At 41.8% G+C, this 24,989-nt stretch overlaps 1 protein-coding gene across 4 annotated transcripts in view; it reads left to right on the top strand.

Moving 5' to 3' along the window:
* Positions 1 to 24,989, top strand: part of LOC115162626 (protein Smaug homolog 1) — a 75,207-nt gene that overhangs the window by 647 nt on the left and 49,571 nt on the right. For all 4 annotated transcript variants that reach the window (XM_029714101.1, XM_029714100.1, XM_029714103.1 and 1 more), the window contains exon 2: positions 2,967 to 3,589. In XM_029714101.1, coding sequence (XP_029569961.1) covers positions 3,394 to 3,589 — 196 coding nt within the window. In that variant the 5' untranslated portion in view covers positions 2,967 to 3,393. The remainder of the gene's footprint in view (positions 1 to 2,966; positions 3,590 to 24,989) is intronic.

Raw genomic sequence — 24,989 nt, 5'->3', positions numbered from 1 at the left:
GTCGGAATGGTTAACGCGCGGTTCTGGATCTCAGGAGTTTATGGAAACTAGTATGAATATGTGTAGAATTTACAGTGTAGCATAGCGATGCATCGGCCACATTTTGGGAATGTTCTAGACTCCGCATTTGAACTCAATTATTTCATGTAGAGCCAAGTATTCATTTTCTTCGAGACGAATCGCATCACCTCCACATTTTACAAATGATCTAGCCTATCCTCGGTGCTTTATGTGGGGCTATGATTGCCCCAATGCTGATGATGCAAAGTGGCCGTTTTTGAGACCCGTTAGTGCTGACATGGGGACTTTATTTTAACGTACGACATTGAATACGAATGCGGTCTTTTCATGCCAGGTTATTTGTGTCGCGTCGACGTTGGCAGTCCACAGATTATACAGTCTACAGGCTATTTTCACAACGATGTGTGGTGGAATTTAGTCATTTATGCTTCATCATATAGTACAGCACACCGATACTTTGAACATAACTCATTCATAGACGCTAACTACCTTTAGCGCCTTTTGACGATAGGCTTCGATCTACTGTTCTGAACGTTAAAACACATTACTTGCGGTAGTTTTTGGGGAAAAAGGGACATATCTTTCATATCGGTGAGAAATAATTCTCAATTCAAATGGTGAAATTACTACACACCTTTTTATAGGGTTAGTGTTCCCACACGGCCATATCTCCATGTTACAGCGCTTGCTCCTGACACCTGTGTGTGACGGTGTCCACATACATGGGTTCAGTTTGCTCCTAGGTGAATCGAACGTATGCGCTTGCATAGGCTACTCCCAAAATACCTTCGCTTGACAAATTAGAAAACTGTTTGTCCCTCTTGAGCCACCATAGCAACAACATAGTAAGAAACACTTCCTCAAAATAGTTTGAATGATCAAGAGAAATCAAGAAATCTGTCAAGGAGGTCTTGGGGTATTTTCACACAGTCCTTTTCACACAGTACTCTTGGGTAAAAAAAAAGCTAAATAACTGGGGTCTCTTTGTATTCACACTCGCCTGAGGACTCAACTGCCAGTTCACGTAACCCATTTAGTTTTTTTTAAACTAGGCAAGTCAGTTAAGAACAAATTCTTATTTACATTGACAGCCTAGGAACAGTGTGTTAACTGTCTTGTTCAGGGGCAGAAAGACAGATTTTTACCTTTTCCGCTCTGGGATTCAATCCAGTAACCTTCTGGTTACTGGCCCAACGCTCTAACCACTAGGCTACCTGCCGCCCCTTTTGTTGTCCGAGTCCTCTTTGCATTGCGAGTCCTATTTGCTATGTTTGAAAGGAACCAAGATCTTTTTCCAACATTAACTCAATGTACTCTGGGACAAGCCATTTCATCAAAATGTGTTTTTTGGACAGCAAGATATGCCTACTTACATTTTGTAATAATTGTAATCAGAAGATACAGAAGACATGTAAATATTATTGGTAACAGAATAAATAATGCTGTAATTGAAAATTGTACAGCTAATGTGGGCTACTGCCCCTTTTTATTTGCTAGAATTGATTTTGTATGCTACAGTATTTTGTGATTCTTACCAAATATGTTGTCTTCTCACAACATTCAAACCCCACAATCGAATAAACAGCTTACGAAGCTCTCTTATAGATCAGATATTGCAAACAAATAATCGGAACTAAAAACTACACGCATATTTTTGAATTTTTGTGCGTCTTTGACAATCGCTAATCAATATCCAAAAATGGCACACGTTTTTCCCGCAAAACTGCACATCAAAATTGTATCTCTTGTGGCACCAATGTGAGAGGTTATGGCAGGGGCAAAGGTGTTGCAGTAGTGTGTGTAATTGGAGCTTTGTGTTCTTATTGCCCTAAAAAAAAAGGAACTGTCTCAGTTCTGTTTGCTTCGGGAGCTCTTTTGAGGGGTCTGAGTTCCTTTTGGAATGTTAACCATTCACCAAAAATTAAGCGAACTGCACAGAGTTCATAAAAATTGTCTGAAAGGGACCAAGTGTGAAAACACCCTTAATTGTGCAATTTTACATCTAGCTAAGATGTTTGGTGCAGTATTTTTCAATCTTTCGTTGAATGATAACAAACACTTAATGTTCCCACTCCTACTAGAATAAGTACTGTTGACCAATCACTGAGGAAGAGGAGTAGACTTCGGCTACCGAACTTGACTTGCCTCAAGAAAAATGTGTGCTCGAACAGCCCGAAGAAAAACCTGCCGAACACCAAAACGAACAAAAACCTCACAAAAATATGTCCTAATATATGCACTAACTTCTTTGACTGGGAAGCATGTGACAGGCTTTAGCGTAACTGGGGAGGAAGTGTAGTTCGTCAACTGGGGGCACACGCAGTGTATGTCTCTGTGCAAAACTGCTACAGATAGGGATTCTTTTTTTATTTGAAAGATTATTTTTTGCTGATATGCCCTTTATCTTTCATATGTTTTGCAAAGAATGGTTATTTTTAAACACAGTGTCGGAATTGTAGTTCACACGCAGCCAACCATGGGCGACGCGAACAACTGAAAAGCCTACGGAGAAGAGAGTTACTTTGAACATAGCTGTCTGTAACATTAAAACATAAGGGACCAGCGCCCTTCTCTTTAGAAATACCAGTCGGGATGTTGCGCCAATTACTGACAATCATATTTTTTTGTCCAGGTGGTGAATACCACAGCCCACATCTATACGGTAGAGCGTAACTACTTTTAGATGAAAAGTATGATACATACAGGCTTTGTTGCAGTAAGGAATAGGTGTCACTAATATCGTGGTTTTCAATGGAGAACAGTTTCTTTTAAATAACCGTCTATTTCAAGTCTGAGGAGAGCAGTGTTTGCTGAAGCAACGGGCACTGTCACATTTCCTCAGTGTTTGGTATTCACGGTCGGTAAAGACTTTGCTGGATGGGTTTTGGGACGCCGTGTGTGCGTGTGGGACCATGTCTCTCAACCATTTATTTCCATAATTTCAGGTCTAAGGGGGATCCCTGTGGAAAATGGCAACAAGGGTAACGCTGGTGTGACAGCGCGGAGTGCAGGAAGAAAGCTGACTCTCCCGTCTGACTGTTAACCCCTGCCCTTTGGCAGATGCACCAAGGAGAGCACCTTGCTCCCCTCAAGCTGAAGCTACACTTGCAATGCTAAAAGCCCGGATGATGATATGCCACTTGAACTAAGCACACCTACTGCTGTCCACTCAACATCAACAACAGAAACAGGCAAAGAGAAGAGCACAACCAACCCTAGAAAGCCAGAGGAACACAACACAAGCTTTGACCAAAGTTGAACCACCACAGCACCAAGACCTCCGTTAACCTAATTCTCTCGTGACACCGGGGGGGGGGGGGGGGGTCACTCTAACTGGTTTCCCCGTTCTGCTTAGTGCCTGTCCCCCAGACCATGATGTTTCGCGACCAGGTGGGTGTCCTGGGAAGCTGGTTTAAGGGATGGAATGAGTGTGAGCAGACGGTGGCTCTGCTGTCGCTGCTGAAGCGGGTGTCGCGGACCCAGGCCCGCTTCCTGCAGCTGTGTCTGGAGCACAGCCTGGCCGAGTGCACCGAGCTCCACGTGTTGGAGGGGGAGGCCAATAACCCAGGTAGGCACACTCACACACATTATTTCCATATTGACTGTCCATTGAAGTTGATGATTACCAATGGCTGTGCTCCGTTGAAGTTGGGGAAGGGTTAGTGCTTCTGGTACCGATGCCACTTCACAAACACTCACACACACATGTGAAGGTATGTCATTCCCTATAACAGCCTTACGCACTTCTACAGACAGCGAAGGGTTAACCGTGCCCATTGCCCAGTCGGTGTATTGTGGCATGGTAACGATGAGGCCATTGCACTAGCTGGCCTCGCACCATCTTTGAATTGGACACCAGATCATACATGACTCCAGTGCTCTGCTGTGGGGATAAATCAGTTAGGGGGTCTGGTTTGTTGCATCAGGCTGGTACGTAGCTATGGAAACACCCTGGCAACCAAACTGACTCATGAAAAATAGGGTGGAGCTCTGGCTGGTGTGCTGTGATGATGAGAAAAAACACTGTGTGTACTGATCTGATGTCTACAGCTGTATAGCTGGTACCACCACTGTCTGTCTGCACTGCCTTAATACACATTGATTAGAAACCGTCTGTTAAGATGGATACGTTATAATTTTCTCCTACACACACACATAAATGCACAGCATGCACACACACAGCAACATGGGATTCCCATCAGAGTTTATAGTGGGCAGTGGCTGCCTCTTTTAGCCTCACCTTGCTTCTCTCTCCACTGTGTTCTCCCAGTTATACAAGGAGGTTGTAATGCAGTATGGCCCCTTATTGTTCAATATAAATATGGACGTGTTGCCATAGACTTCCAGTCATTGCGCTAACGCGAGTAAGCAATTAGTAACTTTCTTCAAACTGCACATAGAGACGTAAAAATGCTATCCACTAGTTACATCTGATACTGGGGAAATAGATAAAGGGCTTCTTTGGCAAAATCCCCAAATATCCCCTTAAGCGGGTCACTCCCAAGCCCGAGTCAAGTGTTCACTGTCAGAGATCAGAGGAGGCAGAGAAGACTCAGCTAGGATGGGTTCAAATCATCAACTCGTGGGTTTATAGGAATAGTTTAGCTCCATTTGGGATCATACTGCTTTAAGGAGCTTGTTTTAATAGTAGGCTGGTCCCATATCTGTTTGGCCAACTCTTATGGTCATTGTCATGCTGAACAGATCTGGGACCAGGCTAGTAGTTGTACAGTGGTGGTGAACTGGACATGAATGTGACTATGGCTACACTTCATAGCATCAAGATCCAATCGGCTGCTCAATGGGTACATCCCAGTACCTCTGAATATCTGCCTTCCTTGTTTCTCTTACTTCATGAAAATTGATGTGTAAATGGACCGGGTATATTTTTTTCATGGCTGTTTTCACTTACTGTATTAAATCCATTCAGATTAGCAGTCCTGAAGAAGAAAGTGCAAACAAATAAAAATACAACCTAAGACTATTAGGAACACCGTTTATAGCTACTTAGCTATTTGTCAGGGTCTCGCCACGCCTGTCAGTCTCACCTGTGTCAGCCTGCGGTCGACCCTGCTTCCGTTGACTCAACAAGCTGAGTGTGACAGTCGGCAATGCCCCCAGCAATGGAACATTGTTTCAGTGCTGCTGCAATGCTGTCTATGGATCAATTATGTGGCTATACATAGTCTTTCTGGAATGTAATGACTACTGACTGTCTTTGCTCTCTGTCTACACTGATATCAAGTGTATGCCAGTTGTTTGAATCGTATCTATTGTCATGTTTATTGTCATCTCTTCAGACACAGAAGTGTGGATGGCAAGGACATTTTTTTAAAAATCATCTCAACTAATAAGCTAATTGGCTCAGGCATATTTTAGATGTGTAAGTTTAACACTTGTTGTGGTTGTCGTCAATTTTGTTTTTATAGTTGTGAGAAAATTGGAATAATATCCATCTTTGTGGTAGAAATGGAAGCCTGTGGCCCTCACAGGGTTAATTTGCAGCTGGAAGCTCCAAGTTGAGTGGAAAGGCGCAACTATTTGGAAAGTACTGTACTAATGAAAGGAATCCACAATGACCTACTTATTTCACTGTGTGAAGAGGCTGCCTTGTTCCCCTGAATAGAGTGATGCAACTTATTTTCTGCTTGTCACAGCATCAAGTCAAAAGACTATGTATGTGTGTGAGAAAGAGACTGGGGTGAGGGAGAGGGGGATTTATTTTAGTCACTCGTTGATATTACATTTTCAGATTTGGCAGAGATTTGGGATTTTGACTCGGTTCAAGTAATTTGATTTTCTATTTTGAGCACCTAAAATAGAGAGAGAGATATCTATACGCACATACACTACTGTTCAAAAGTTTGGGGTCTCTTAGAAATGTCCTTGTTTTTTTTGTCCATTAAATAACATCAAATTGATCAGAAATACAGTGTAGACATTGTTAATGTTGTAAATGACTATTATAGCTGGAAACGGCAGATTTCTTTTTTTAGTGGAATATCTACATACAGAGGCTCATTATCAGCAACCATCACTCCTGTGTTCCAATGGCACGTTGTGTTAGCTAATCTAAGTTTATCATTTTAAAAGGCTAATTGATCATTAGAAAACCCTTTTGCAATTAGTGTTGTACGAGATCTTCAATTTCTCTCATGGAATAGCCTTCATTTCTCAGAACAAGAATAGACTGACGAGTTTCAGAAGAAAGGTCTTTGTTTCTGGCCATTTTGAGCCTGTAATCGAACCCACGAATGCTCATGCTCCAAATACTCAACTAGTCTAAAGAAGGCCAGTTTTATTACTTCTTTAATCAGAACAACAGTTTTCAGCTGTGCTAACATAATTGCAAGAGGGTTTTCTAATGATCAATTAGCCTTTAAAATGATAAACTTGGATTAGCTAACACAACATGCCATTGGAACACAGGAGTGATGGTTGCTGATAATGGGCCTCTGTACGCCTATGTAGATATTCCATTAAAAATCAGCCGTTTCCAGCTACAATAGTCATTTACAACATTAACAATGTCTACACTGTATTTCTGATCAATTTTATGTTATTTTAAATGTGATTTTCTTTTAAAAACAAGGACATTTCTAAGAGACCCCAAACTTTTGAATGGTGGTGTGTGTATGTTTATTTATTTATTTTGGAGTTAATGGGTAGAGCTGATTTTAATTTCAATGCTATTTCCTCATTGGGTTTCTACATAAGAGCATTATCAGAACTGTGCTGATCGAAGCTCAGTGCAAGTCATTTAACCTAAATCTAGTATTTTTTTCTCTTCTGCTTTGTGGAGCAGTCTGGCTTTTCAAACATGGCTGTTTGGGGTATGTAACATTTCCTCCCCGATATAAAATAAATCTTTAGGCCATACCCGGGGGGGGACAATCAGATCAAGTTTGAAGTGGCTGAGCATTGTCCTGTCTAAACAGGGGTCTTTAGGCTGCCCGAGTGGCGCAGCGGTCTAAGGCACTGCAGTGCTTGAGGTTTCACTACAGATCAGGGTTCGATCCCGGGCTGTGTTGCAGGCGGCCGCGACCCGGGAGACCAATGAGGTGAAGCACAATTGGCCCAGCGTCGTCTAGGTTAGGGGAGGGTTTGGCCGGCCTGGAGGTGCTTGTCCCATCGCGCTCTAGCGACTTCTGTGGCGGGCTGGGTGACACGGTCACCAGTTGTACGGTGTTTCCCCCGACACATTGGTGCGGCTAGCTTCCGGGTTAAGCGGGCATTGTGTCAAGAAGCAGTGCGGCTTGGCAGGTGTTTCGGAGGACGCATGGCTCTCGACTAGAGGTCGACCGATTTTTTTATGATTTTTTTTTTTTTCAACGCCGATACCGATTATTGGAGTGCCTGAAAAATGCCGATACTGATCAATCGGTCAATTTTTAAAAAATATATATTTGTAATATTGACAATTACAACAATACTGAATGAACAATGAACACTTATTTTAACTTGATACATAAATAAAATCAATTTTGTCTTAAATAAACAAAGACGATTGCTCAATTTGGTTGAAATAATGCAAAAGCACAGTGTTGGAGAAGAAAGTAAAAGTGCAATATGTGCCATGCAAAAAAGCAAATCTTAAGTTCCTTGCACAGAACATATGAAAGCTGGTGGTTCAATATTCCCAGTTAAGAAGTTTTAGGTTGTAGTTATTATAGGAATTATGACGAGTTGACTATTTCTCTCTATACCATTTTGTATTTCATATAGCTTTGACTATTGGATGTTCTAATAGGCACTTTATTATTGCCAGTCTAACCTCGGAAGTTGATAGGCTTGAAGTCATGAACTGCGCTGTGAATCAAGCATTGCTAAGAGCTGCTGGAAAACGCAGTAAAGTTTGAATGAATGCTTACGAGCCTGCTGCTGCCTATCACCGCTCAGACTGCTCTATCAAATCATAGACTTAATTATAATATAATAAACACACAGAAATACGAGCCTTTGGTCATTTAATATGGTCAAATCCGGAAACTATCATTTTGAAAACAAAATGTTTATTCTTTCAGTGAAATACGTAACCATTACGTATTTTATTGAACGGGTGGCAATCCTAACACGCTGACCAGACCGGACACGTCGCGTGCACGAGCGTCGCAAAATAAATTTAGAAATCCATGTTATTCAATTATTGCACCCACACTGCTCGTGTGCGCCAACGAGTGTCTGCGATGCCAAGGGCTAAAATAGAAATCCTTTCTATTTCTGACGCAGATCGCGCTGAAAGTCCTGCCTCTCCCATCTCCTCATTGGTTTATAGAAGCAGGTACCCACGTGCCATCTCCTCATTGGTTATACCCACGTGGGGGATTGAAAGACGAAATGTTTTGCCGGTTGTCGTGGTAAAAGTGTAGATGCCAATCACCATATAACTTCAAAGATGAAAAAGCCTGGAAGGAGGAGAGATGACTAGAAAAGATTCGGTTGGCCGTTTTATGTGTGGATTAAATGTCGGAGTAGAAGACCTTGTTTATTTCAGGTAAAATAACAACTCAATGTTTATACCCCAGGAGATATTAGCTAGCAACGGCAAGCTAGCTAAATAGGACAAATTAGCTAGCCAGTGCAAGCTAACTAGCTAAATTGCCATACATGTCCCCAAATTATTGTCATTGGTTCAGTTTGTTTTGATATTTTAACCTGCGTGTCGTGATCGCGTTTGGTGTAGGGGGACAAAATAAATGTATGCATGATAGCGCACGATGGCGCACGTGCGCAGCCGGTTTGGGTTCCATGTAAGTCTAAATAAACTTCTGTTTATTGATTTTAAGAAAGGCATTGATGTTTATGGTTAGGTTCGTTTCACGAATGTGCTTTTTTCGCAAATGCGCTTTTGTTAAATCATCCCCCGTTTGATTCGATGATAAATTAACAGGCACCGCATTGATTATATGCAACGCAGGACAAGCTAGTTAACTTCTTGCGGATTAGTGGGACGCTACCGTCCCATTTCGACAATTTCCGTTGAAATTTCGGAGCGTCAAATTAAATTACTATAAATATTAAACTTTCATGAAATCACAAGTGCAATACATCAAAATAAAGCTTAACTTGTTGTTAATCCAGCCAAGGTGTCATATTTCAAAAAGGCTTTACGGCGAAAGCAAACCATGCGATTATCTGAGGACAGCGCCCAGCACACAAATGCATAACAAATCATTTTCAACCAGGGAGTTGCGACACGAAAGTCAGAAATAGCGATATAAAAAATGCCTTACCTTTGAAGATCTTCTTCTGTTGGCACTCCAAAAGGTCCCAGTTACATTACAAATGGTCCTTTTGTTCAATAAATTCCTTCTTTATATCCATAAAAACTCAGTTTAGCTGGCGCACTTCAGTCAATAATCCCTCCTTCAAAATGCATACAAAATGAATCCCAAACGTTACCAATAAACTTATCCAAACAAGTCAATCAACGTTTATAATCAAACCTTAGGTACCCTAATACGCAAATAAACAATAAAATCTAAGACGGAGAATCGTTATTGTCTTTACCGGAGAAAAATACCAAAGAACGAGCTCTGTCACATGCTTGGAAACACTACAGCCAAAATGGGAGCCACCTAGAAAAAATACAATTTCTGGCTCATTTTTTCAAAAACCAGCCTGAAATTCTTTCTAAAGACAGACATCTAGTGGAAGCCCTAGGAACTGCAATCGGGCACGATTTCGCCCTATTATAAAAGTGACAGCCATTGAAATCAGTGGTAGGCCATTTCAGTTCTGTTATACTCACAGACATTATTGTAACAGTTTTAGAAACTTTAGAGTGTTTCCTATCCAAATCTACCAATTATATCCTAGCTTCTGGGCCTGAGTAGCAGGCAGTTTACTTTGGGCATGCTTTTCATCTGGACGTTAAAATACCGCCCCCTATCCCAAAGAAGTTAACCTAGTAATATCATCAACCATGTGTAGTTAACTAGTGATTTATTTGAAGATTGATCGTTTTTTAAAAATATTAGTTTAATGCTAGCTAACAACTTACCTTGGCTCCTTGCTGCACTCGCGTAACACGTGGTCAGCCTGCCACACAGTTTCCTCGTGGAATGCAATGTAATCGGCCATAATCGGCGTCCAAAAATGCAGATTACCGATTGTTATGAAAACTTGAAATCGGCCATGTGGATTAATCGGTCGACCTCTACTTTCGACTGTCGCCTCTCCCGAGTCCGAACAGGATAGGCAACGACGGGACAAGAACGTATCTACCAACTGGATATCTTAAAATTCGGGAGAAAAAGAGGGGTGTTTACTAGAGGTCTTCACGGATCCACCCGCTACAGTCATAGAGCCTCCGTGTGTGGCACAATTTAAGATCTATCTAATCAATGGAAGATGGAATTAAAGTTATAGAATTATGTGTTTAAAGGAGAAGGATAGGCTACAATGACCAAGAGTCAACAGGTAGGCTGCTACTTAATATTCTGAATGGAGTTGTTACTTTATTTGTAGCTTGGAGATGAGAAAGTGTATGCACTACAGCCTCAATTAGGCTAGCTAGCTAACGTTAGCTAGCATAACTAGCTTCTCCCGGTTTGATGCAATCAAGACAGGTTCTATGTAGTCATTATGATAAATAACCTAGCTATGGCAGCTATTAGTCTACTGTAGCGCAAGTCTGATTGGTTGGTTGCTGTCTCTCCCTCCCTGTGTCACTTAACTTTGGTGTAATTACAGACTGCAATTTGGGGCAATTTCTTGATATGGGTATTCCCTGATATCAGAAAATGGCCATTGATACCTGCCATTGGTCAGTTCTGATGTTATGAGACTGAAGATTTCTCGACACAGATTATTTGTTTACATAGCAGGTTAGGATAACTAGCATGGCAGGTAAGGTGAATTGGCGTGGCAGTTAAGGTGAATTGGCGTGGCAGTTAAGGTGAATTGGCGTGGCAGGTAAGGTGAATTGGCGTGGCAGGTAAGGTGAATTGGCGTGGCAGGTAAGGTGAATTGGCGTGGCAGGTAAGGAGACTGAGGTTAAGGTTAGGAAAAGTGTTAGGGTTAGCTACAATGATACTGTTGTTAACTGTTGTCCCTGACACAAAAGAAACTGCTACGGACCAATAAGTATAACTTGATATCAAGAAACACCTATATCAGAATACGCCCCAAATTGTGATCTACAATTACACCCTTCTTGTGTCACTCACTCACCGCCCCTCTCCCGCCTGCTAGAGCGGCACCTCTCTCCCTCCTCTCGCGCTTTATCAGCTCTGGTTAATAAAGTAGCTTAAAAAAAATGACTTATCTGCTGCTTCCCTCGCTCAAATCGACCAGGTCTGTACGGAACTAATCTAGTTGTCGTCGTGTCTGTTTGGAACTGATCTCCTATATTTAAGAAAAATATTTATTAGAGGTCGACCGATTAATCGGAATGGCCGATTTTAATTAGGGCCGGTTTCAAGTTTTCATAACAATCAGTAATTTTGTCCACCGATTTGCCTATTTTTTTTATTTATAATTTTTTTTTTTTTAGACTTTAAAAAAAATAAATGTTACACCTTCATTTAACTAGGCAAGTCAGATTAAGAATACATTCTTATTTTCAATGACAACCTAGGAACGGTGGTTAACTGCCTTGTTCAGGGGCGATTCATTTTTGCAACCTTCCGGTTACTAATCCAATCCAACGCACGAGGAGCCTGCATGGCAGGCTGACTACCTGTTACGCGAGGGCAGCAAGAAGCCAAGGTAAGTTGCTAGCTAGCATTAAACTTATCTTATAAAAAACTATCAATCTTAACATAATCACTAGTTAATTACACATGGTTGATGATATTACTAGTTTATCTAACGTGTCCTGCGTTGCATATAGTCGATGCATATAGTCGGTGCCTGTTAATTTATCATTGAATCATAGCCTATTTCGCCAAACGGGTGTTGATTTAACAAGCGCCTTTGCGAAAAAAGCACTGTCGTTGCACCAATGTACCTAACCATAAACATCAATGCCTTTCTTTAAAATCAATAAACAAGTATATATTTTTAAACCTGCATATTTAGTTACTATTGCCTGCTAACATGAAATTGTGCCACGTCTCTAGCGTTCATTGCACGCAGAGTCAGGGTATATGCAACAGTTTGGGCCGCCTGGCTCGTTGCGAACTAATTTGCCAGAATTTTACGTAATTATGACATAACATTGACATAACATAACTCGTAAGCATTCATTCAGACAGCACTTTCGTGCGTTTTGCCAGCAGCTCTTCGCTGTGTTTCAAGCTGTTTATGACTTCAAACAGGGTGGGTATAATTTGTGGAACGTTCCAACAGGAATCTATTCCAAAACCTTTTTAAATAACAAGGTTGCCAAAAAACAACGCAATCAAAGTTGTATAGCGGCGGAATAAGATACCAGGTAGTGAGTGGTCTATTTCGTTGCGTTTTTCACTCATCATGTTTATTCTGAAAAATGTCTGTACTCACTCTGGTTGCCTATGGACAAACATTAAAAATAAGCTACGTGGTGAGTTGATGCCTATTCGGCAGCTAGTTAGCTAGGTTTGTATGCGTTGCTACTTTGTATGTGTTGTTGGTTGGCAACCTTTTACGTTTTTTCGAACAGATTCCTGTTGGAATGTTCCACAAATTATACGCACCCCTTCAAGCCTGTCAACTCCCAAGATTAGGCTGGTGTAACCGATGTGAAATGGCTAGCTAGTTAGCAGGGTGTGCGCTAATAGCGTTTCAAACGTCACTCGCTCTGAGACTTGGAGTAGTTGTTCCCCTTCCTCTACATGGGTAACGCTGCTTCGAGGGTGGCTGTTGTCGATGTGTTCCTGGTTCAAGCCCAGGTAGGAGCGAGGAGAGGGACGGAAGCTATACTGTAACACTGGCAATACTAAAGTGCCTATAAGAACATCCAATAGTCAAAGGTATATGAAATACAAATCGTATAGAGAGAAATAGTCCTATAATTCCTATAATAACTACAACCTAAAACTTACCTGGGAATATTGAAGACTCATGTTAAAAGGAACCACCAGCTTTCATATGTTCTCATGTTCTGAGCAAGGAACTTAAATCTTAGCTTTTTTACATGGCACATATTGCACTTTTACTTTCTTCTCCAACACTTTGTTTTGCATTATTTAAACCAAATTGAACATGTTTCATTATTTATTTGAGGCTAAATTGATTTTATTGATGTATTATATTCAGTTAAAATAAGTGTTCATTCACTATTGTTGTAATTATTATAAATAAATAAACCCCCCCCAAAAATCGGCTGATTAATTGGTATCGGCTTTTTTGGCCCTCCAATAATCGGTATCGGCGTTGAAAAATCATAATTGGCCGACCTCTAATATTTATGCATATTGGGTCCGGGTGGGAAAGCCCCAGGTCCATTTTGGAATGGGTCCAACTTTTTGGACCCGTAAAGACCTCTAGTGTTTACCCCTCTCTACCCCCTCTGTCCCAGAGGCGGACTGCAGAGCAGGACAGGGTAGGGGGGTGGGGTTGGGCGAGGACAGGGGGGCTACTGTTATGAATGACTGACTTCATTGGAGTGTTTTTCACTGTGGACTGACTGGTAGAGGGGAGGCAGGAAGGGTGGGTGGCTAACGTACAGGCAGCTTTTCTGTGGCACTCACCACTCAGGCATGTGTGTGTTTTTCTATTCCTTTCTTTTTCTACTAACCCTCTTCCCTCTACCTCTTTCATACTCAGTATCTCTCCCTTTTTTGCCATCTCCATATCTGTGTCTTTTGCACAGCAAACCTAGTTTTCTTATTGAAAAAGAGATGATGCAACACCTACACGTCCCATTATCCTATTTTCCTCCACTGTCATGTTCAGCCTATTAATATTTAGGCTAATAGCTGTGTCTATACGTCCAGGAATATCCACTTCAAACTGAACAGGTGCTCTGTTGGTCAGGACTAAGAAGCAATGGCACTCTTGTCCAGTTCCATCTAAGAGCATCATCTTTTATGGACAGAATGGAGGACTGTCACATTTGAGATTTTGTCTGCAGTGCCATCGCACACATTCTCCAATGTAGTACCGCAGGGGACATCTAGCTGGATTGGTCAAGTGTTGGTAGCGCCACTCGCTCATTGAGAAGTGGTGGAGACAAGGATAATTCAGTGTGGCAAAGACATGATGGCATAGTCACCTCAGGGAGCTGTCATGTAACATTAGGAGGACCTGGCTGTCAGAGCAGCCTTTGTGAGGACCACACTGTCCCTATAGAAGGACTCTTCAGGTAGTGGTCATGTCTGATCTTTTTTTTTTCTTTTTTTTGCCTGGTTCTGTATGTGGTGTTTTGCCAACTCCTGTGGTCATTGCGATCCCAGCTAAAGGATGACACAAACAGACCTGGCACCGGGCTTATCTCTTACCACCTTTCCCAATTGATTGGTTCACTGCATGTTGTAGCCTATAATCATCTGCTGTTGGTCACCTCATTTCAGACATCATACTCCCCCTGCCTTCACTCAGCCTACTACCGCTGATGGAAAAAGCATGGACGGAAAACAGCATTCCTTGCTGACGTTGTAAATGGGTTCCGGTGATGGGGATATTGTCTAGGAATGTGGACATGGAACATAGTTGGGAAGTAAGAGCATGAACGCAGGGGATATAATGGGGCTTTCCAATGGAATAAAAAAAGTAATGGTTTAGGAAATTATGATGAAGGAAAAATAATAGGGAGTTATGTTAGGACAGCTTCAATATCTTGTTGTATTTGTGGGGTGCTATTTTCTTCTACCAGGGCAATAGTGTATTGTATAAGTCGGTGCACTAGTGACCAGCATCAAATCATTATTATTGCAAAACCCTGAAGTTCTGGTTGCCATATTGGATTTTTATAAAAGTAATTTTGATACAGTGCCTTCAGAAATTATTCATACCCTGTGACTTATTCCACATTTTGTTGTTACAGCCTGAATTTAAAATGAAATAACGAAAGAAAAAAGTTTCTCACCCATCTACACACAACACCCCATGATGACAAAGTGAAAATATGTTATTAGAAATGTTAGCAAATGTATTGAAAATTAAATATAGAAAGATCTTTTACATAAGTACATTTACATAAGTAACCACACCCCTGATTCAATACATGTTAGAATCAGCTTTGGCAGCGATTACAGCTGAATCTTTCTGGGTAACTCTAAGAGCTTTGCACATCTGGATTGTACAATATTTGCACATTTATAAAAAATAAATCTTCAAGCTCTGTCATGTTGATCGTTGCTAGAAACCATTTAAGTCTTGCCATAGATTTTCAAGATGATTTAAGTCAAAACTGTAACTAAGCCACTTGGGAATATTCAATGTCTTCTTGGTAAACAACTCCAGTGTATATTTGGCCTTGTGTTTTAGGTTATTGTCCTGCTGAAAGGTGAATTTGTCTATTGGAAAGCAGACTGAACCAGGTTTTCCTCTAGGATTAAAAAAAAATCTCCTTTGTCCTTGCCCGATGACAAGCATACCCATAACATGATGCAGCATGAACATATGAAGAGTGGTACTCAGTGACGTTTTTGTGTTGGATTTGCCCCAAACATAACACTTTGTATTCAGGACATTAACTTAATTTCCTTGCCACAAGTTTAGCACTTTTACTTTAGTGTCTTATTGCAGACAAGATTCATGATTTGGAATATTTTTATTCTGTACAGGCTTCCTTATGTTCATTCTGTCATTTAGGTTTGTATTGTGGAGTAACTACAATGTTGTTGATCAAGTTTTCTGCTATCACAGCCATTACTCTAAATGTTTTAAAATCCCTGAGCGGTTGCCTTCCCCTCCAGCAACTGAGTTAGGAAGGACGCAGTATCTTTTGTAGTGACTGAGGGCTATTCAACGTCTACCAATAGGTGCCCTTCTTTGCGAGGCATTGGAAAACATCCCTGGTCTTTGTGGTTGAATCTGTGTTTAGAAACTCACTGACTGAGGGACCTTACAATTATCTGTATGTGTGGGGTACAGAAATGAGGCAGTCATTCAAAAATCATGTTAAACACTATTATTGCACAGAGTGAGTCCATGCAACTTATGTGACTTGTTAAGCACATTTTTACTCCTGAACATATTTAGGCTTGCCACAAGGAAGGGGTTGAATTTTTTTATAATTTTTTTATTTCACCTTTATTTAACCAGGTAGGCCAGTTGAGAACAAGTTCTCATTCACAACTGCGACCTGGCCAAGATGAAGCAAAGCAGTGCGACACAAACAACAACACAGAGTTACACATGGAATAAACAAACGTACAGTCAATAACACAATAGAAAAATCTATTTACAGTGTGTGCAAATGTAGTAAGATTAGGGAGGTAAGTAAATAAATAGGCCATAGTGGCAAAATAATTACAGTTTAGCATTAACACAGGAGTGATAGATGTGCAGATGATGATGTGCAAGTAGAGATACTGGGGTGCAAAAATAAATAACAATATGGGGATGAGGCAGTTGGGTGGGCTATTTACAGATGGGCTGTGTACAGGTGCAATGATCGACAGCTGATGCTTAAAGTTAGCGAGGGAGCTATAAGACACCAGCTTCAGTGATTTTTTCCTGTCATTGGCAGCAGAGAACTGAAAGGTGGCCAATGGAGGAGTTGGCTTTGGGGATGACCAGTGAAATATATCTGCTGGAGCGCGTGCTACGGGTGGGTGTTGCTATTATGACCAGTGAGCTGAGATAAGGCGGGGCTTTACCCAGCAAAGAGTTATAGATGACCTGGAGCCAGTGGGTTTGGCCACGAATATGAAGCGAGGGCCAGCCAACGAGAGCATACAGGTTGCAGTGGTGGGCAGTATATGGGGCTTTGGTGACAAAACGAATGGCACTGTGATAGACTGCATCCAATTTGCTTAGTGGAGTGTTGGAGGCTATTTTGTAAATTACATCGCAAAAGTCAATGATCGGTAGGATATTCAGTTTTACGGGGGCATGTTTAGCAGCATGAGTGATGGAGGCTTTGTTGTGAAATAGGAAGCCGATTCTAGATTTAATTTCGGATTGGAGATGCTTAATGTGAGTCTGGAAGGAGATTTTAGTCTAACCAGACACCTAGAATATGTGGACAACTACAAATACGTAAGTCAGAACCGTCCAGAGTAGTGATGCTAGTCGGGCGGGCGGGTGCGGGCAGCGATCGGTTGAAGAGCATGCATTTAGTTTGACTTGCATTTAAGAGCAGATGGAGGCCACAGAAGGAGTGTTGTATAGCATTGAAGCTTGTCTGGAGGTTTGTTAACACTGTCCAAAGAAGTGCCAGAAGTATACAGAATGGTGTCGTCTGCGTAGAGGTGGATCAGCAAGAGCGACGTCATTGATATATACAGAGAAGAGAGTCGGCCCGAGAATTGAACCCTGCGGCACCCCCATAACTGCAAGAGGTCCGGACAACAGGCCCTCAGAGTTCAGGGTGTCAAATCGATCTGAGAAATAGTTGGTGAACCAGGCGAAGCAGTCATTTGAGAAAACAAGGCTATTGAGTCTGCCGATAAAAATGAGGTGCTTGACAGAGTCGAAAGCCTTGGCCAGGTTGATGAGTACAGCTGCACAGTACTGTCTTTTATCGATGGCAGTTATATAGTTTAGGACCTTGAGCATGGCTGAGGTGCACCCATGACCAGCTCGGAAACCAGATTGCATATCGGAGAAGGTACGGTGGCATTCAAAATGGTCGGGGATCTGTTTTGTTAACTTGGCTTTCGAAGACTTTAGAGAGGCAGGGCAGGATAGATATGTCTGTAACAGTTTGGGTCTAGTGTCTCCCCCTTTGAAGAGGGGGATGACCGCGGCAGCTTTCCAATCTTTGGGGATCTCAGACGATACGAAAGAGGTTGAACAGGCTAGTAATAGGGCTTGCAACAATTGCGGCGGATCATTTTAGAAAGAGAGGGTCCAGATTGTCTAGCCCAGCTGATTTGTAGGGGTCCAGATTTTGCAGCTCTTTCAGAACATCAGCTATCTGGATTTCGGTGAAGGATAAGTGGGGGAAGCTTTGGCAAGTTGCTGTGTGGTGTGCAGATTATCGTAGATTTATCAGTGGTGAGTGTTTCCTAGCCTCAGAGCAGTGGGCAGCTGGGAGGAGGTGCTCTTATTGTCCATTGACTTTACAGTGTACCAAAACTTTTTGAAATTTGTGCTATAGGATGCAAATTTCTGTTTGAAAAAGCTAGCCTTTGCTTTCCTAACTGACTGTATATTGGTTCTTAACTTCCCTGAGAAGTTGCATATCGCGGGGGCTATTCGATGCGAATGAATACTTATTGACTGAAGACATTTCAGCTTTATATTTTTAAATAGTCAGTAAACATTTCTAAAGCATAATTCCACTTTGACATCATGGGGTATTGTGTGTTGGCAATCAATTTAATAAATTTTAAATCCCGGCTGTAACAGAACAAAATGTGAAATTCAAGGGGTGTGAATACTTTTGGAAGGCACTGTATATGTAAACTATATGTCCTCCAGGATGGAACCACATATCATTTTATAGATTAGTGGGTGAAGTGGAATTTGAAGCTGAACCACCCAGAAACTACTATTAACACCCCTTTCCCAGACACCCCCGTTCTACAGTGGCTAACACCCCGACTTGCTCTCCCCAGCCTCAACCATCCTCTTCACCTTCCTTCTCCTTCCAGCTGCTCTTCTGAAGAATAAAAAAATCTCACCTTCCAGTCGTCTAGCTGGAGAGAAGAGAGTGCTTGTCTCACGTTTGGGTCCAGAACTATTTCCTCGCATCCACGCATGAGCGAACAGTTTATTTCTGCCCACTCGGCCCCATGTTCTGTGAACTACTGAAATACTGAACCTCTGGAATGATGGGTCAGAGGACCTGCCAAACAAAATCCCTTCTAGTCTCATCTCTGAACAGTCGGAATCAAACATCACTTTTTTCCCCTTCCCAACTCTCACGGCAGCCCAAAATCTGAACTTCACTGAAAGAAAGAAACGGTGACTGAGGAAGCTCTCTTTGTAGCTCTTCCGAATGACTATTGGGAACAACACTGCCACTAATGCCCTCAGAAAGTAATCATACCCCTTCACTTATTCCCCATTTTGTCGTTAAAGCCTGAGTTCTCACCCATCTACACAATGCAACATAATGACATTTGTTCAAATTGAAAAAAAAATTAAATACAGGTACTGTATCTCATAAGTATACACACCCATTTGCTATAACACTCCAAATTGAACTCAGGTGCATCCAATTTCCTTGGATCATCCTTGATGTCACTACAACTTGGAGTCCACCTGTAGCCAATTCAATTGTTTGGACATTTAGAAAGAAACACACCTGTCTATATAAGGTCCCACAGTTGACAGTGCATGTCAGAGCAGAAACTACACCATGAACTCCAAGGAACTGTCCGTAGATCTCCAAGATAATTGTGGTGAGGCATATATCTGGGGAAGGGTATAAAACAATTTCTAGAATGTTGAAAGTTTCGAAGAGCACAGTGGTCTCAATCATTGGAAAAACAAATGGAATTACCCAGACTCTGCCTAGAGCTGAGTCTGAAGGACCTTGGTCGGGGAGGTGACCTAAGAACAGGCAGAACTACAGAGTTCTTTTAGCTGAGATGGTAGAACCTACCAGAAGGACAACCATTTCTACAGTACTTCACCAACTCCTGAGAAAAAGACACATGACAGCACACCTGTCATAATGCAAAAGATTCTGTGGTGTAATGAGACAAAAATGTAAATTTTTGGCCGGAATGCAAAGCGCTATCTCTTGAATCGCATTGAAATCTGTGGAAAGACCTGAAGATTGCTGTTCACTGCTGCTCCCCATCTAACTTAACAGAGCTTGAGAAAATCTACAAGGAAGAATTTGAGAAAATCCTGAAATCCAGATGTGAAAAGCTGATACAGCCAAGACGACTCAAAGCTGTAATCGTCACCAAAGGTGCTTCTACAAAGTATTGACTCCGATGTAAATGATATTTCTGTATTTCATCTTCAATAAATTTGCAAACATTTCTAAAAACATGTTTTCACTGTCATTATGGGGTATTGTGTGTAGGTCAGAGAAATAATTATTTTTCAATTCCGGGTGTAACACAACTAAATGTGGAATAAGTCAAGGGGTATGGATACTTTTTGAAGTTACTGTAGTGTGAGTCGAGCATGTATGTAAGTACTGACGTCAAGTCAGACAATTTTTTTTGACCTGGAAACATTTTTGTACAAAAGATGTGATTTTTGAGTCATCTGCTTGAGGAATAGGTTTACACATGGATCAATATTTTGTCTGTGGTCATATGATTCATTCACTTCTTGATTCCAACTTGTGGTAAGATTTTTAGATTGGGAGTTCAATCCACGCACGGCCGAGTCATTACCAAAGACTAAGAACCTGATGCGTCTCTGCTTGGCATTCAGGAGATGGGGTAAGGCCCTGCGATAGACTAGCAGTCCTGTCCAGGAGGTGTGGTTGTACTTTTAAGCTGCCTCATGCTACAGAAACAGGAGTTTTATTGCATGGTTTATGCAGCCAAATGTTACTCCAAGTGAAGCAGTGCTCAGTGCTGTGGACTATTTTGATGCGTTACTAGTGGACTGGTATGGATTTCGGGAGACTCATTTCTGTTGAGCATTCTGCACGGAGGGGTGTCTTAAGATATTGTAGACAATTTGCTGCCAAATGGAGCTATGTGATCTCCCTCCCCGTAGATTTGATTTTGTTCGGCCCAAACCCGTTGAAATTAAACCGCTATCTGCTGGCACACAGCTTCTAGGTTGAGACCAATGGAAGGGGTGCCCCACCTATGCAACGACGGCTGAAACCTTGCTTCTACCAGTCGCGCTAACCATTTTTAGCAGCTGTGTGGTTTGACCGAAGGTGTGAACGTATCAGCACTTAGTGTCCGAGACTGCGCATGTAATATCGTTCGCTCTCCACCCTCTGTCCGACAGGTGAAACACATTGGCAACACCCATTGATGAATAAGCAGCAGACACAGAGCATTTGATGTTTCCCTATATAGCCCCTAGCCCTGCCTTTCTCTTGAGGCAGCTGGACATTCTTGGTGGCATTAAACAGTGCGTTTCATTGTATACAGACGCTGGGCTAGGCTTGGGCGCCATCCAGAACCCAACTAACTATGTGTGCACTCACTGCGTGCACTGCTGAGACATCAAGAAGACAAGCTGGGAACACAGAGCACCAAGCATGGGGTTGGCCTGGGACAGGACTGACTGTCCACTGCAGGCTGATATAACAGCCTTTATGTAGCATACTGTATGTGATGGAGACAATCGAGCCATTGATGTACAGTACCAGTCAAAAGTTTGGACACCTTCTTTTCTTTATTTTTACTATGTTCTACATTGTAGAATAATAGTGAAGACATCAAAATGATAAAATAACACCCTATAGTAACCAAAAAAGTGGAGATATATATTGGAGATTCTTCAAAGCTGCCACCCTTTGCCTTGATGACAGCTTTGCACACTCTTGACATTCTCTCAACCAGCTTCATGAGGTAGTCACATGGAATGCGTTTCAATTAACAGGTGTGCCAGGTTAATTTGTGAAATGTCTTTCCTTCTTAATGTGTTTGAGCCAATCAGTTGTGTTGTGACGTGACAAGTATTATACAGAAGATAGCCCTATTTGGTAAAGACCAAGTCCATATTATGGCAAGAACAGCTCAAATAAGCAAAGAGAAATGACAGTCCATCATTACTTTAAGACATGAAGGTCAGTCAATATGTACAATTTCAAGAACTTTTAAGGTTTTTTTCAAGTGCAGTCGCAACAACCATCAAGCACTATAATGAAACTGGCTCTCATGAGGACCGCCAGAGAAAAGGAAGACCCAGAGTTACCTCTGCTACAGAGGATAAGTTCATTAGAATTAACTGCACCTCATATTGCAGCCCAAATAAATAAATGCTTCACGGAGTTCAAATAACAGACACAGCTCATCATCAACTCTTCAGAGGAGACTGTCGTGAATCAGGCCTTCATGGTTGAATTGCTGCAAAGAAACCACTTCTAAAATACATCAAGAAGAAGAAGAGACTTGTTTGGGCCAAGGAACACGAGCAATGGACATTAGACCTGTGGAAATCTGTCCTTTGGTCTTATGAGTCCAAATTTGAGATCTTTGGTTCCAACCGCCATATCTTTGTGAGATGCAGAGTAGGTAAATGGATGATCTCCGCATGTGTGGTTCCCACCGTGAAGCATGGAGAAGGTGTGTGGGTGCTTTGCTGGTGACACTGTCTGTGATTTATTTAGAATTCAAGGCACACTTAACCAGCACGGCTTCCACAGCATTCTGCAGCGATGCACCATCCCATCTGGTTTGCACTTAGTGGGACTATCATTTGTTTTTCAACAGGACAATGACCCAAAACATCCCTCCAGGCTGTGCAAGGGCTATTTGACCAAGAAGGAGAGTGATGGAGTGCTGCATCGGATGACCTGGCCTCCACAATCACCTGGCCTCAATCCAATTGAGATGGTTTGGGACGAGTTGGACCGCAGAGTGAAGGAAAAGAAGCCAACAAGTGCTCCGCATATGTGGGAACTCTTTCAAGACTGTTGGAAAAGCATTCCAGGTGAAGCTGGTTGAGAGAATGCCAAGAGTGTGCAAAGCTGTCATCAAGGCAAAGGTTGGCTATTTTGAAGAATCATCTAAAATATATTTTGATTTGTTAAACACTTTTTTTGGTTACTTCTTGATTCCATATGTGTTATATCATAGTTGTGATGTCTTCACTGTTATTCTACAATGTAGAAAATAGTACAAATAAAGAAAAACCCTGGAATGAGTAGGTGTGCCCAAACTTTTCACTGGTACTGTACATTAGAGCTATTGATGTACAGAGTTGGGCAAACTGGGTTTGAGAACTATTTTAGGGGAGGCTTTAGCACTTGGAAAGATGTGCTTAATTGTCACAGCAGTTGACCACACGCACACAGTCTGTCTCTGACTGCATCCCTTCCAACCATGTCCTTCTCCCCTCACTGAATTAAGGTGTCAGCCTCCATTTTCCCTGACTGACTTCTCCTGACAGCCAGCTGATTGTCCGACACAGCATCACTGTTGTGGTGAGCCTGGATGACATCAGCAGGCGAGTCCAAGCCCATTGCAATGGTTGCTCGTAAGATTAGCACAAGAGGACTTCAGTGTTTCCTCTGTAAAAATGTGTAGCGTTGCGGGGGGGGGGGGGTCCTCTCCCCCTTGTTCTGGAGCTCTGGGAAGAAGGACTGAGAAGATCAGTTCTGGGGACTTTTTAAAAGGACATACTTCTCCTCCAAAATGAATGAATGCTGACACCATCAAAAATCTAATTTCCACCTCCAGAAATGAGCCCAATAGCATATTTGTTAACATTTTTACATATTTGGACCATGCATATATTCTATGCATAGACCATATTATCAGGTATGCAATAAGCATGATCACCTGTAGCCCAACTGATGCAGCATAGTGGCTATAAATAAATAGGCTGAAGCATGGGGTGCATTTACCTTATTGGGGTAATCATTAGCTTGATCCCAAATGTGATCTTTTAACTAGTTAGCATCCTATTGATGAATGTTATGTCCCAAGAAATTACATAAACACTGAATATAATGTATCCTAACGTATTAGGGTAACTTGAGGTAACCTGTCATCCGGGGTAATATGGCCCCTGCCTGTACTTCTCACTAAAACCACTTCATGTCACCATTTTTACCCCAAGCACTACTCTTGCTCAACAAAAAATGTCATGACTCATCACAATTGAAATCACTCCAAAAAATTGAGGTAGGTTGGCGTTTTACCCCTAAATTACCCTACAATTCACCTGTTACATTTTGCCCCACTCTCCCCTATGCACTCACAGCTAATTGAAGAGCAGAAATGTTTAACCATGTCACTCCTAAAACTCTGAGTTTGAAATGGTGCATTTTGTGCATATTTAGGAGTTGAGAAATGAATAAAGTAGGAATGGAATGCTGGGGTCCCCCTCTTTTTAACAAAGACCATTTAAAACTGCTGTTTTCCTCGCGATTGCAAGAGTTTTGTTGTGCATTGTCAGCTTGTCAGAATGCATGTTTCCCTCCCTATGGCAATCGTATCTTGAATGCACCTCGAGAGGAATATATATATATATATATATATCTCATAGAACACTATTCTACTATGAGGTTCTGAGTTTTCTATTCATTACTTGTTTTGTTTGCAGAGAAAGTAAATGTGGATTGTTCTAGCATCTTCAAACTGTATGTTCCATATTTTTTTTCCGTGGCGGCAATGATTTTTCCTTGCGTGGCGCAACGCCACAGTTTAAATGACTGCAGCAGAAACACTGGGGGACTTTGACTCTGGTGGGTTGGGATTGACCTCACTCATCCAGTCTCGAAGGAACCAGTGTTCGGGTCTTAGAGGTGTGTGTGTGTCTTAGAGAGGGAGCGTTATGCTGAAAGGTGACACCTGTTAGGGTCTACCTGATTGTCGAGTGACTAGTCTGTTTGCAGTGTTCAAAGTTTTATTTTTTTAAAGTACCCTTTTGCTCTGTTAATGTATTCTCAACGGCCGCTAGTACTGCTGCAAGATCAAAGGATCTTTACAAACTGCAAATAGATTGTGTATTTTACCTTTGGCAAATATGGCTGTCTTATGAATGACAAGCACCTAATTGAACGTATTCGCTCTTGGTTATGCTAATATTTACCTTATAGTAGCCTATGACTGTGCAATGAATCTGAGGCCTGTAGTTTCTTGTTGGAGACTGAGGGAAAAGAGGGCAGACTTGTGTGTAGAGTTGTTTTTTTTCTCAATGGGCCACTAAGTGCTGCCGTCATGTGGTCTCAGCCGGATGCTTCCTTTGTCGTCACACATACTCGCCACTCTGCCGGGCCTGCTCAGGAACTCTACTGGGAGCACTTCCTGCCTAACCCGCCCTGACACACACACACAACCTTCTCTCCCCACATTTAATTTCCTTTTTCTTTTTTTTCTTTTCTTTTT

Source organism: Salmo trutta, chromosome 25, assembly GCF_901001165.1.
Source record: "Salmo trutta chromosome 25, fSalTru1.1, whole genome shotgun sequence".
In the NCBI taxonomy this organism is placed as follows: Eukaryota; Metazoa; Chordata; class Actinopteri; order Salmoniformes; family Salmonidae; genus Salmo; species Salmo trutta.
Note: the sequence above shows the minus strand (reverse complement) of the source record. Positions and strands in the feature narration are given on the sequence as shown.